Source organism: Rhea pennata, chromosome Z (genome assembly GCF_028389875.1).
Source record: "Rhea pennata isolate bPtePen1 chromosome Z, bPtePen1.pri, whole genome shotgun sequence".
Classification (NCBI taxonomy): Eukaryota; Metazoa; Chordata; class Aves; order Rheiformes; family Rheidae; genus Rhea; species Rhea pennata.
Window position 1 is genome coordinate 63,081,765 of NC_084702.1, and position 14,378 is coordinate 63,096,142.

At 38.0% G+C, this 14,378-nt stretch overlaps 1 protein-coding gene across 2 annotated transcripts in view; it reads left to right on the forward strand.

Moving 5' to 3' along the window:
- PLPP1 (phospholipid phosphatase 1) overlaps positions 1–14,378 on the forward strand; it is a 68,896-nt gene that overhangs the window by 19,874 nt on the left and 34,644 nt on the right. Inside the window, exons 2-3 of one of the 2 annotated variants that reach the window (XM_062599048.1) lie at positions 8,861–9,012; positions 12,373–12,653. In XM_062599048.1, the coding sequence (XP_062455032.1) occupies positions 8,861–9,012; positions 12,373–12,653 (433 nt within the window). The remainder of the gene's footprint in view (positions 1–8,860; positions 9,013–12,372; positions 12,654–14,378) is intronic. The other variant, XM_062599047.1, reaches the window with a different exon arrangement.

A 14,378-nucleotide genomic window follows, 5' to 3' on the forward strand; every position in this document is an offset into this window, starting at 1 on the left:
TTATTTCTAGGTTTGGAGGTTTAGGAGGCAAATAAGACTTGGAGTGTTCTGGAGAAATGAATTTATTTAGGCTACTCTTCTGAGCTGCTCATGCCTGAGGTGATGGACAGATCACATAACTAAGATGGTCTTTCTGACACTCCTACCTTCCTCCCCTTCCCCGAGTGAGCCTCTTCAGAGGCATAAAGAAATGATATGCTTAACCCATTCCAAATAATGGGGTAATGTCCTTACAGATTGCAACTTGAGTATTAAAAGGAATCTCTAAAAAGCTGTACTTGATCTGGTATTTCTGATCTCTATCTCTGCATGGGGTTAACTCCTGTATAGTATAAATAGGAGGGTATGTATAGCATAAATGAAGGATGAATGCTAGCGCTGTTCTCTTGTGGCAAGATCAAAGAGCCTTTCTGGCTGAATATGTCTTGTTCAGATGGCCTTTTCTAATGACTTCATCTCTGAATCAATTCTCCCTTCCTCCAGTCCTGTTGCTTCTTAAAACTGCTCTCTTCAGTGACAGCCTTGCAGCTTCTCCTAGACCTAAGGTTAGGTGGGGAAGGAGTCAGAGCTTGGCCTGGCTGCTCGGTTTGAGAGCTGAAGGGAAGCAACCTCTGGGTGAGTTCCTATATGCTGGACTGATTCATCAGAGGATTAAGGTTCAGTAGTTCTAACTCGGGCAAACTGCCTCAATCTGCTGCTGGGAAACATAGCAGTTGGCTACAACTTGCTACTAAACCAATTAGTGCAGATGTTGATGTTCCTGACTTTTAAACAGGGAAAATGTTTAGTCTTTGGAATAAGTTCATTTCTGAGTGCTAGTGCTTGTGTCTTGGGAGTAAGTTGTATTAGGGAATGTGGAATTCCTTCACCTTGAAGACATAAGACATCAAAAAATAGGTGGTCATGTCATTTTTTTTTCCTAGTTTGATTTGGCAAAGGCTGATGTCTTCAGTACCATGATGCGTTCCCTAAAGGGACCCACTAGCTTTGTTCTTTTGCCAAGAGGACCAAAGATTAACCTATTACGTGTTAGGCTTGACATTTACAAGAATGTCTCTTTTTACCACATGTCTAAATGTTGTCATTGTAACTCTTCCTAGGAGTAATAATAGCAATGGTAATACTCTGGAGACTATCTACTATTCTCTGACTTTATGTTTAACTTTTTTTTATATATATATATATATAAGCAGGATCTATTTTGCAAAATTAAATCTTTGATTAAAAGTAGCTATTGATTAAGGAAGCAAGCACCTGTTGGGGTAATTAATACCTTTCCTGAGCAACAAACATAGCTGCTATTGAGGTAAGGACTGACAAAATAGGGGGCTGTAATGAAGCCTACCTAAGACTGTTACATTGGTTGATATGTATTTTGTTTGCAGTCATGCCATAACTTTACTAATAGTTCTGCAATTAATTTAAATTTAACCTTTTTGAGCAATGTTGATCCTTAACAGATTATGAAATTCATCTACTGGATATAAATTTGCCAGTTTGTACAAATACAGATGAGTATCATTTTTGAGAACCCAATCTTTTGTAATTATTCTAAGGAATAAACAGTTAATTTGTGTTTGCCCAAACTCTGTTTAAAGCCAGCATAATGTTTATGCTGCGTACAGAGTTAACTAAAGGGACTAATACACTTTGGTTAAACTGATGGGTGAGAACAGTGCTGTAGGGGATAAAGTTCAGAAATGGCAGTAGCTACATCCAGCTTTCTGGTCCAGCTTCACTCCATTCTGTGGCAAGAATGTGTTGAAGATTTTGATTTGAAATCCTTAATCGGGGAAATACTATGCAGAGAGGTTGTTTTTACTCTTTTCTGTTAGGGACAGCTGAATTAAAAAATGCAGTAGTTTATCTTGGTAAACCATGGCGTGATGGTGTAAGCTTACTTCTTGCTAGATGCACTCCTGGTGTCTAAAGGTCTGTAAGATAAGGAAAGTAGCATTATTCTGATACTGAGGAGAAGCTGAAGTCTGACTCTCTTCTGCAAAGAGCTGTACATTGCCATAACCAGCTCTTGCAGAATGTGAGCTCTTGTATAGAGCAATGCTCAACTCCTGTAAGTTCTAAACAGGGTGTTATAGACTTGTTTCCGGACAATTTCTGGTGTTGTACAGATTAATACTATGCATGTTTCTACTGATGCAATTAGTAGAATGAACTCCTATAAAAAAGAGGCAGGGGAAGTAATGTGAATTTGTGCTTTTGATTTCTGATGAAAGGAGATTTAAAATCTTAAAATACAAATATTGCTTGTGCCTTCCCCTCCCCCCCTTGCATAAAATTCAAGGCTTTCTCTCTCCCAAGTCTAAATGAAAATGGTGGTGACTTTTTTGAAGAGCTAGGAGAAAGGATAAGAAAGTCTTTTAATCTACACCTCTAAATTCTGGAGGAAAAATATTACTACCTACTGTTTGAGCATAGGTTTCATACAAAATAGCTTTATACATCTATCTGCTGTTTCCTGGTATCTGTCATTTCTCCCCTCTACCCAATCTGTCTAACACACTTCTCTTCTAGAATGAAGGTCTGTGTCAGTGGCTGATCAGAAGTGGTGGAAAATGAGACCAGGAGGAAGATGGAGTTTCCAGACTAAACGAACATAAAAAATTGTTATTTAGATCTGTAGTTTCAAATGATTACCTCCCTAAAATCTTAGGGAAATAAATCATGGAATTAGTGGGAGAATCTTGTGTAAATGAAATATAAGAATTAAATCCTTCCCAGATCTTGCAGGAGGAAAAGGTAACAAATAAAGTTCCACAGGACTTGCACTGTTCAGTGTAGTCAAAAATGCCATGGATGACTGTGTACCATGAGATAACAAAGTTGCTTATTCACACCAGTGAAGATAAAAGGGTGGCTACTAAGATTGCAGGGAACCTGGTGTGACTGAGACTGGACAATAACATGGCGAGTGAAATTCAATGTAGATATGTCAGGTGATGTCTTTTGTTGGGAATGTAGGATGTGTTACTAAAAGGTTGTACATAAAATACTCTTTCTCATAACCTGAATAGTCATGATCAGCTTTTAGTTCTGTGCTGAAATCAGTGTCATGCCCAGTAACAATGAATACACCAAGTCAAGGTCAGGAACTGGGAAAGAAATAGAGCTGTGCTGTACATGGTGTTTGCAGAAAAATTAAAATATAATCAAACTGCAGCACCTTGTGAGAAAGTCCAATGCATTAGACTGGATGAGTTAGGCTATTGGAAAGTTATGCTATGCAGCTTCTTAGTTTTAGCCTCATCAGTGGATGAATGTACGTGCATTTCTTTCTACCTTTTGTATTCTGACTGGAAGGCTGTTTCAGATGCCTGTATATCTCATTAGAAATAGCTTCAATTGACACTTGTATCTGTGGCTATTTAATGCTTGTTCTTAGATGAGTATTACTCTTTCTAGTATCTACTGCCTGTGTAGCTGGTTGATTTACAGTTTATTATTCTGTCCGGCTAAACTGCAAAACTATTTTTTTTCCTAGTTCTTGTGATAGAAGAATGTACCTTAGTCTTTCTGTCTGTCATTTGACAGATGAGTTCAAGCAGAATGTGTTTGCAGATTCTGGTAGAATGCCATTTCACAGGAAATTCTTGTCAGTGCTGTGTATTCTTAAGATGGCTACAGATACTAATGCTTCTGAAAAAGGCTTGTCTAATGGATGCATTATATTACTGTACAACAACCTATTTTGTGGGTGGGTTTTTGTTCTTTTTCCCTCTCCTGATCTATTTTTGAACTGACAAGCTCCTAGCTCCTCTGAGGAGTTTAACTTCCAAGTGCATGACTCTGAACTTAACAATGCACAAATCTCCATCTGTTCTCTTGCCTCAGCCTTTAGGGTTGTTCTGCAGGAAGAACTGGATGACCTTGTTCTTGCATAGTGTCGAGGAATTGCCTGCCTTGTCAGCAGTATCTCTTCCAGTTATGCCAGAATCACTAATGAACATGCACTGAATAAAGCTAGTTTGATCCTAGGGATTATCCTACTGGTAACTTTTTTTTTTTTTTTTCTCACCCCTATAATTCCTCTTTCAACAAAATGTTATCGTCCCTTTAGGAACTTCTTCACCATGTTACAGTTCACTTAGGGTTACAAGTGAACCTTGCTTGGGATTCACGTTAGGGATGCTTTTTGATATTATCATACGGGAAAATACAGAGTCTTTAATGACCCTCTGCCTTCTTCATTCTTTCACTGCACTTCAATTATGTTGTGATTTGTGTGTGTATTTTTTTTTTTAACATTTGTGTATACAAATCTGCTTCTCCTTTTTGATGTTTCAGATTTTGCCCTCTGAACCTGTAATTTGTTTAGGGGAGAAAGGCTATTCATAGAAAACAACCTTCCTTTTAATTTATAAGGGGGTATTTATATGTGTGTGACTGATCATGCAAGGTGAATATAGGGTTTTTCTTTACGCCACTGATCAGCTGTTGCATATCCGTGTTACTTTGGCTTTATGTGGCTAAGTCTTCTGACTAGGAAGTATAAAATCTCTGTGCCACTGTTAAGACTTGTTTTCCAACTGCATTTGGGGAGTTCAAGAGTTTAACATTAATGATGATTGTACCATTATGAAGACAAATATGATTTGAGATTTTCAGTGATATACAGCCCTATCATATAGGAGGCATCATAGGAAATCTGCTGTAGTGCTGTACTCTGAAGTTATTCCATCTCTCAAAGTAAAAAATAAGTAGTGTACTGAGTACAAAGTTAGGGTTGATGCTGTGACTGGAGGCCTTGCACCTCTCATCACTTGTCTCAGTACTTCTATTTGCATTTTTCCTACTTAAGAAACTTTGTTACCTACTTATTACCTTCACTAATGAAAAAGCCAAACTGTTTGCATATTCTCCCTGACTGCTATCTTGCAGGGAGATAAGTGGATGTTTGCACTGCAGAAAATATTTAAGGTATCTATTTGAAATACTTGAATTTGAACTTCAAAATTAAGGGTTTTCTTACATATGCTAAAACAACTTGCTGACTCATTTAAAACTATTGTAAGTTTTCATTTATGCCTGTATTTGCCAGAAACTATATGAATTGCTGCCTCTCTGTGCAACTTTTAAGGATTTTTGAGGGGAGACAAAGTTGAGTTAATCTGTTTGCATTTAAAATTGGTAAATTAGACCTGCTGTATGGTATGTATTCTAAGGTATAGTAGGCATTTACATCCAGGATTTTTCATTAAAAAGACATCAAAAGCCCATACTGAGATGTGTTTCAGAAGTTTCAGAACTTCTGTTTCAAGGATTCATAGAGCAGGTATTCCTTCAGTATGGAAGTGGCCTAAGCAGCAATAAGACAGGAAATAACTAGTGGAATTGGTGGAATTCCTTTTTATAGCCTGGAAATAGGCTGTAATCTGCATCATTCCTGGAAGTAGTAGCTAGCTGTGTAAGATTTTTAGCTCAGACAATACGAAGATATTGTCCTCTGATTTAAAAGGGCTGTGAGGATATTAAGAAGAGAGAACAACAGCTTTCAAATCCTAAAAATATTGAAAATGAATACTGAAATACTGAAGAAGTAGGGGGGGGGAAAAAGTAAAGCAGGTAGAAAAGTTAAAGGTATACTGGACAGTGAGCCTGTAAACAATTGTTTTTCTCTTTTCCTCTTTTTAGAAGTTAGCGCAGAGTGGTATTGGTTTCAAAGTAAATGAGATGGAAAAATGAGAGATGAGATGGATTATGAAACAATGCATTTTAATAGCTTATTTCAGCTCATTCTTACTTGCTTAAAAAGCCAAACAAAAACAGACCTTGAGCTGTTTGCTTAGCTTCTGATTGCATGATCTTGATCTATGAAGGCACTGCAAGTAATTCCAAACTCTGTTTTCCAGCATAATAATCTGAATATTGCTGAAGAATGAGCATGCATTTCAAGTAACTTATTGCAGATCTGCTTAGAGTACAGCTTGTCATCCACTGCATCAGGGACTTCTATTCTCTGGATCCATATGCCATCATTAGGCATTTCTGATTTAGTAGCCAGTGATTCATAAAGTTCAGCACTTGGGGAAACTTGCTGGCTGACCCCTTCTCCCTCTCTCCACCCCTGCCCCCCTCCAAAAAAAAAAAAAAAAAAAAAAAAAAGGCTGAAACAATCGGGTACGTGTGGGAGGAGATGATGAATAAGCTGTAATATCACTATTCATAGAACTGATCTTTACAGAGGATGATGCAGAACCAGTAACATGACCTCAGGAATGGTAGGGCCTGGTGGGGACAGCAAGTACTACTGCCTGTATGCTGAAGTTAAGTTACTTTTTAAACAAGCAATTGCTTCAGCTTGCTGATTAAACTACCTACTCTAAAGTAAATAATTTGGAGAAGTACTCTTATTTTGCATACACCTCGTTCTCTAATTTTTCAGACTTAAAGGTATATCCTTGTCAGATAAATAGTTTTAAATCTTGGTGTCAGTATGTGTACAGAACAAAATGAAGGTTTCACTTCCCTAAGTATTTTTCACTATAGAGTAAGGCTATAGAGTAAGGCTATAGTTCAGCAGAAGTTTTGCTGACAAAAATCACTCCCTCTCGTCTTATCTAATCACTACTGCTTTTTAAAAAATTATTTATTTGCACTGCTACTTAACTAATCCAGCTAAAAACTAAAGAGGTGACCATATAGATACACTGCCAATAACACCAGTACAGGGAGAGGGCAGAAGTTAGGGCTGGACTGTAGAATTTTTCAAAACCCTGCTGCTCTTCCTGTTAGAAAGGAAAAGTTTTTTATTTTAATTTCCCTTCCTGCCCCCTGCGTGCACCCTTTTCCTTCCCTTCTACTGCTAAGAAAGAAGAAACTGTTTTGGGTTCCAGATTTGTAATAGCAATGGTTAAGTTTTGCAGTATTCAGTGGATTACGCAGGGCTCTGAGCTGGCTGGTCTCTGAATGCTTCAGTCCTTTGGAGAGGTTCTGAATTGGCCCTTTGACATGGAACTGGAAATACCGCCACTGCACCATGCCAAATTCTTATGCTGTTTTTAGAGGGGAGGTTTTGCAATGCTATTGATTTATGACCATAACGGCACAGAACATACTTGATTCTTTTTGCAAGGTGCTTAGCTGGTCTACTTGGGCCCTTAACCACTTGGTTGTGGATCAGTGCTGTTTCACGTGTGTAAGAGACCACTTCAGTGAAATCTTTACCATATGAGCTATTAGTTTGTTATTTCTTCTTCTTTGCCTAAGACTGAAGCTTTGGTTAAGCAATCACTTTTGTATGCTATAAAGAACAAAACTTAGAGCAAATCTTTGGAACAATGGTATCTCTCATTCATTCCTGGTCCAGGAGGCAAGCTTAGTTCAGAAGACAGTCTGTGGAGGTCAGAAAGGGAAAGAGGTTTGCAAAGGCCTAAAGCTTGTTGTGTATTTTGCTGTTTTAGATATATTTTAATCCTAACTGACCCTCACAGTTATCCTGCTGCTTGCTTATTCTGTTTTTCCTTGTCTTGCTTCCCCTCTCCCCCCCCCACCCACCCCACACCTACTTTGGCTTGCAGATATCTATTTGGGGCTGATTGGGATATATATGGAAAGGAAATGAGGGCTGTGCCCTGACACTGAAGTCCTGAGGAAAAAATGGTGACTACAACTGCATCCTACTCTGGGGGGAAAGGAAAAAGGGGGGCAGTTAGATCCTTCTGATCCCATTCTAGTAGACTAGGAGTGTCTTCCTGTTTGCTCCTGTTGGAAGGGACTGAATTGAGTCCAGTTTATGACTTTTGTTGTCCAACTCTAACTAAATATGCATTTTTATATGTGGTATTGATGAGTTTTGAGCTCAAAATCAATTGCTCTTAATCACCTGAACGTCAGAAGGCTGCCCATCCTGAAGCTTAAGAAGATATTCATTCTTTTTTGTTAAACATTCTTGGTAGTCTCTTCTTTCTTTTCTATACAGTTGTTACAGTCATCCATGTACACAAATAGTTTGTGTAGACTCTGCTTGTGTTTCAGAGGTGGAGGAGGTAGAGTTTAAATGTAATTCTAGCTGTTGGTAGGAATTTGTATCTTATTTTTAACTCCTTTTTAACTTTTCTGTTCAGCCTTCTTCCTTGAGTTAGTGTTGCAAGTCTGAGGTAGAATAGCGCGAACATTGTGCACCTTAACCTTATGTGTTCTGTAAAGCTTAAAATGAGCCAAAGGCTTCCTCTTTTGGTGGAGGAAAAGGGGGGGGGGGAAATCTGTGCCCTGAGGATGTAGGGCATGTGCAGTGACCACATTGTTCCAGGGAACTGTCCAGTGTGCGTGGAAGTATGGGAATCATGTGTGTGTGTTAAGCTGGAATGGTGGTGGCGGGGAAGGAGGTTTTTTCTGTGTATCTTTCTGAACCATCTCTGCACTTGCACTTCCTAAAGAACACCGCTTTTCTGCTTTGACAAAATGCAGTTTGTTCTCTACTGATTCCTAAAGCTGGCCAGAGAGGGTGTAAAGGGGCAGCTACTGCTCACTGGAACGTAAAGGAGTAATGGGCAATAATGGCAGTAGCAGCAGACGGAGCAACTCCATAGTTGTCACTAAAACAGTTCACCTACTAATGGTTTCAGGGTGCTTTCGTACTTGATGTGCCACAGGTGTATAGGTGAAGGTGAGAGATTCTGTCCTGCTCTCCTTCCCTATGCAAGTATAGTGATTCAGTATTCTCTTTCAGAGAGCTGCAAAGACAAAAAGGCAGCCATTGGAAAAATAAAGTGAATTTTATTTTTCTTTTAATTGCTGCATGTCTTTTCCTCTTTACATACTTTTCTTTGAAAATGTGGGGGTATAATCATCATTAGAGTCTAAATATTGCTTCTGTAATGTATTTTTTATTCCTTTTTGCTAGCTGGCTTGCCTTTTGCAATTCTCAATTCAAGACGTATCCCCTTCCAGAGAGGAGTTTTCTGTAGTGATGAATCGATCCGGTATCCATACAAAGAGGACACCATTTCTTATAAGTTGTTAGCAGGAATAATTGTTCCTTTCAGTATAATTGTTGTAAGTTTAAACTTTTCTTCATTGCATTTGATTTCAATGGGGATGGGGAAGAGGAGGGAGGAGGGGCCATCTGTTAAAACAGATTCCTAAAACTATTTGAAAGCCAAGACACTCTAGAACAATGCCCTAAGAGTAGGTACTAAAGCAGTAGAGATTGTGTTCTGGTAAGGATCAGTAGTAGTGAACTTAATAGCTTCCTGTTGACAAAAAGGGAAGGTTCTGCCTACTGCCTTGTCTTTTGCCACCACTAGTGGCTCTTCTGAATCAAGATAAGCCAGTGAAATTCCCTAGCCTACTGCAAAACTGCCTTTTCTACTTTTTTCTTTCACTTCCCCTTACTGGGTTAATGAATGAAATGGCTTATGGGAAAAACTGGAGAAGCGGCAGTGCTGCTACAAGAAGTGGCAGGAGCATGTGGTCAGGCATTTGAGGAGAGGAGAGCAGAACCTCTTTAGCTGTGGGCATCCTATGTCTTGTGAAACTGCACTTTATTCTAATAATGACCCTACACAGGGATTTTGGTATGCCTGCTCTGATGTGCTAAAAAGCTTCAACCCACTTGGGTCTTTGGGTGGCATGTAAGCTCATCAGAGATGCAACTTCAGCAGAGTTAGAACTGGTATTTATGAATAATAAAACTATTATTTATTATTATGCCAAATCAGGTATAGATATTTAGCCAAGTATAGTTCAGGAATTAAAAGCAGAAAAAGGAGCAGCTAAACATGAAGCTAAGTATTGTCCAGCTGTTTCCCTCGGCTAATGGATTAAAATCAGGAGGGATGTTATGGTCATCTGATTTTTCGCTTGTATAAGAGGCATGGATTTTTATCTAGGCGCCAGCATTAAAGAGACTACTTAATCATTCCATCCAAGAATAAATATATCTCTTCGTCTCCCACACCCCAATAGAAATGTGGGACCAGAAACCAAAATTGTGACTAGGCCTAGCTTCACTTTCTTGAAAAAACTGTCCTTCCAATAACTTTCAAAAGCACTCTGAAGATCTGAGTGAGACTTGAACCTCTGGCTCCTGTTTTATACTGTCACTGCAATTAGCCATGTATTCCATCCATTGGCAGTACTGTTTTGTGGCCTTTTCCTTGCCTCTGACTGGAAGTGGGCTGCCTGATGCTTTGCTGTAGCTGTATTTTGCCATATAAAAAGTAAGGGAGAAGCAGCTATGTCCCAGACCTAAAGCCTGTTCAGCCCAGTGGCCCTATTGCTGTTATATAAGCCACTGCAGTAGATGGGTCAAAGGACAAACTTGTGTAGTAGGAAACCAGAAGCTTGAGGTATGCATTAGCACGATTCCAGCTTAACTTCAGGCACATGCATTTGGGTTTTTAAGATAAGATCCTTACAGATACACTTTTGGAGTTGAAAAAAAGTGTTTTTTTAGTTTTTTGAGGTTTAACCAGCAAATGGTCTAGGCTAACAGCATATAACATATAACAAGTTTTAAGGTAGGACTACTTTTTTCACCCTGGACTAACTTCAGTACTCAATATTACATGAGAGCAATCATCTTTGTTGCAGCTGAGGTCCATCTAGCTTGATGTCCCATTTCTAACCATCTGTTGGTTAAAACAGATGTGTAAAGAGCATAGGAATAGATCAGTCAAATAGTGGTGTTTGCCCCACGAGCTTTCCTACCAGCCACTTGCAGCTCAAGAACTTCCCAAGTCAGGGGAGGCTTCAGTGAATAGTACAGCTTCTAATGGATTTCTTTCCTTTAAATTTGTCTAATTTCCATATGAGCTCAAAAACATTTAACTAATAATGTTTTTGTAACATCAGGGACCTTTCTTTAGTAATGAAAGCAGGCTTTTCTTGCAAGATTGCTGGGAAATGAAGTCGTAAAAGCAAATGTTGGTGTTTATTCCTGAATGCTTAAAAATTAAAAAGTAACTGCTCTAATGGTTGGATCCAGTGAGGTGACTTTCTCTCTCCCTCTCCTTTTTTTTTTTTCCTTCCGCAGCTCTCCCTCACCTCAACTGAGATAAGAGTAGAGTCACGACCATCTTAGTTCATGATGATACCTTTAACTATTGACTAAAGCACATACTGTCTGCATTCTTTGCCTCTTCATAATCACAATCAGTAATATGAAGAACAACTTAAATTGGACGGAATAAATTAAAAGGAATTTTAATTCATACATCAGACTTAGATAAGTGTTGGGAGAGCACTTTATCTGTAGTCAGTGAGTGAATTAAGACAAGCTCTTTGACATAGGAATTCAGATTATGGTCTGCTTTAAGAACAGTCCTTAACCTACTTGTGCTCATAGATTGTTCATTTGCATTACAGCTGCAAGCTTACTGAGAGCTATTTTGCCCAGGGTCAGACTGTCTAATGCATTTTCATTCACATGAATGTACTTTCCTAGGATCATGGAAACTTCATTCTCTCTGCTTCCTCTATCAGGAGAAAATTAATTTAAGTGACACAATGAACCATCACGTACTATTCACAGGATTTATTTTTTTGAAGGTCACTTTTTGCATATACATATACAGCCCCCACCTATCTGATCACCTGTATGAGTTGAGCCTTTCCCCAAAAGATGGGGCTACCTGGCTGATAGTCTAACCTATTTGAGTATACCTATTTGTATATTAACAGTAAGGCTCAAATTTTGTAGTAAGTAAAGACAGAAATGCAAAAGACAGAGGAAAATAGAAGAATGTTTTTCTATGAGCAGTTGAGATGGACTTTCATACCTCTTATACATGCAAGGGGAAAAAAATCCTGAAAACCCTCAGTAGTATCTTCCATACTCTTACTAGTTTTGCTTTCTCCTCTGAAGATTGAATTTTCCTGAGTAATAGGTAGCTTCTTTAAGTGACTGTCACTTCATACCTGGAAATCAAGTCTAGACCCTTCAGAGGAGTTTTTGGCTTAATGAAAATCAATGACTTTCTGATACAGTAGATAAAACTTGCTCAGTGGAAGTCTAGCTAGAGGAAAAAAATGTAGAATTAAATGTGATACTGGAGAAAGTGTTTCTAATTAGGACTGTCAAGTAGTATGGATAAATGTTTTATTCTGAGTAGACTTTATTAAAATAAATACCAATAGGTATCATTAGTAGAAAATCATAACACTTCAACAGAAAGCAGGATAAGAAAGAAGGCTTTCCTTATATAAAAATAGGTTTTAAATGTTTGGAAATGGTTACTACTCTGACTCCTGGAATATTCTTTAATTCTTCCTACAGGTTGATGTTCTGAAAATTAAGTTCTGAAACTACATATCCTAAGTGCTAACTACAATAGAACAACTTTTTAAAAATAGATTTTATATATGTATGTATTTATTTTTTTTCCCTAATTACTGTCCTTCTCTCTTTTTCAGATAATCCTAGGAGAAACTCTCTCTGTCTCTTATAACCATTTGCACTCAAATTCATTTGTCAGAAATAACTACGTAGCCACTATTTACAAAGCCATCGGGACCTTCATTTTTGGAGCAGCTGCTAGCCAGTCATTGACGGACATCGCCAAGTACTCCATAGGCAGACTGCGCCCTCACTTCCTAGCTGTGTGCCAGCCCGACTGGGCGCGAATCAACTGCACCCTAGGCTACGTTGAGAACTTCTCCTGTCAAGGAGACAAGGCAAAAATCAATGAGGGAAGGTGAGTCTGACTAACCTCATATGCTTGGTTGTGAGGGCTGTGGGGTTTTGTTATTGTGTGGAGTGTTTAAACCTGTGAAATGACCTGGAACACATTTCATGTTTTGTTTTTCTGATTTTGTCCCCCCTGCCAAACTTGTAATGAGTTTTTAAGTCTTGAGCCTCTACAGTTTGGACTCAGATGTTCTTTTTCCTTACTCTTTGGAAATCGATTTTTTTACTGTGCATAAGAATGCATAAAGCATCTTGTGTACAACTCTACTCATTTTTTGTTAAAAAGCAACAAATTGAGTTTAGACTGGATTCTGCTTATTTGATTCTAAAATCTCTGCATATGCTAATAAAGAGAAGACTGAAATTTCCTTTCAAAAAAGGATATGGACTGGGAAGCCAAGTGATTCAGATTTTAGAATGGAAGCTAATAAAAATCAAATTTATTTATATAAAAATATGTAAGACTGTTAAAAGAATCACTGTATTCAATTTGCTCATTATTAGGTTTTTGCTTACATTAAATATTTAAATGATAGTTTAATTGCAGCAAGATAATGAGAAACAAATGAATCACTTGGCACATTTGAGCAATGTCTCTGTAGTGTAAACAATGTTTGAATGCTAGTGAATGATTATGGTATGGACTTCTCTTGTTTGTGAGTAGCCCTGTAGAGTCAGAATATCTTCTAGGTACAACATTATCTTCTCTGTTCCAGGAAAGCATGTGATCTACTTCTAAATAGAATTTATATTGTTCACTTTCTGGGACTATTAGTTTCAATTTGGGGAAAAAGCAGAGTGAACCAAAGAGAATTTCCATAAAAATACACAATACAAAGAATTTCTGAACATTAAAGTTATGGACTTTTTTTCTCCTTTTAAAAAGGCCTTTGATCTGCAGTAGAACAAGTCTGAACTGGAATAATGAAGGAGAGTGAGTGGGTGGGTTTTTCCTTTTTAACCCCAACCTCCAAAAATCTGCTGTCATTTAATTAAATGTGCTAGACAGCTCAGATCTGACCAGGAAATGAAGCAAAATTTTGGCAGTATGTTTAAGTTAAAGATGTCTTAGTATCATGTCTATTTTGCAGATTTTACCGTGGTGAATTAACAGAAGTAACTGCCAAAGATGAATTTGTTTGTGATTTAAATTTATAACAGTAGATAAATGGCAGTTTATAAGACACGAAGAGAGGAATGCAGATTTTAGTGTTACATATATTGTAGCAGGGTAAAAGAGACAGGAATCTCAAAGTGTTCAGATAAAGCAAGGTTATGTTCTTCCTGTAATCTCAGTATAGGGTATTTTTATATGTGTAAAATGTCTTGACTCTTTGCTTCAACAATAGCTTTGAAAACTGGTATTTTCTTAATTTTACACTGCTGTGCAGAAAGATAGTTGTCTGTTTCAAGCAAGTTGTTAAAAATGCTACACATCCATAAGTGCTTTGAAACTCAAAACTAGATTGCTTTTGGCATGGAACTGTAGGATCCAAATTCAGCTTTGGAATAACTAAATCTTCAGTTAGGCTCATTTTGTGCAAACAGAAGTTTAAGAAGACTTCTCAAATGAAAAGGGGGTAGGGGGAAAAGAAATCTAATGAGCTGATTTAATGCCTAAAATAGTCTTGAAATAAAACCTTTCTGCTTTTGAGAAGGCTGGTCTGTCATAGTTTTTAAGATGAGATTATACTTCAATTTTCTTGTTTGGTTGGCGGGTTTTTTTGTGCAT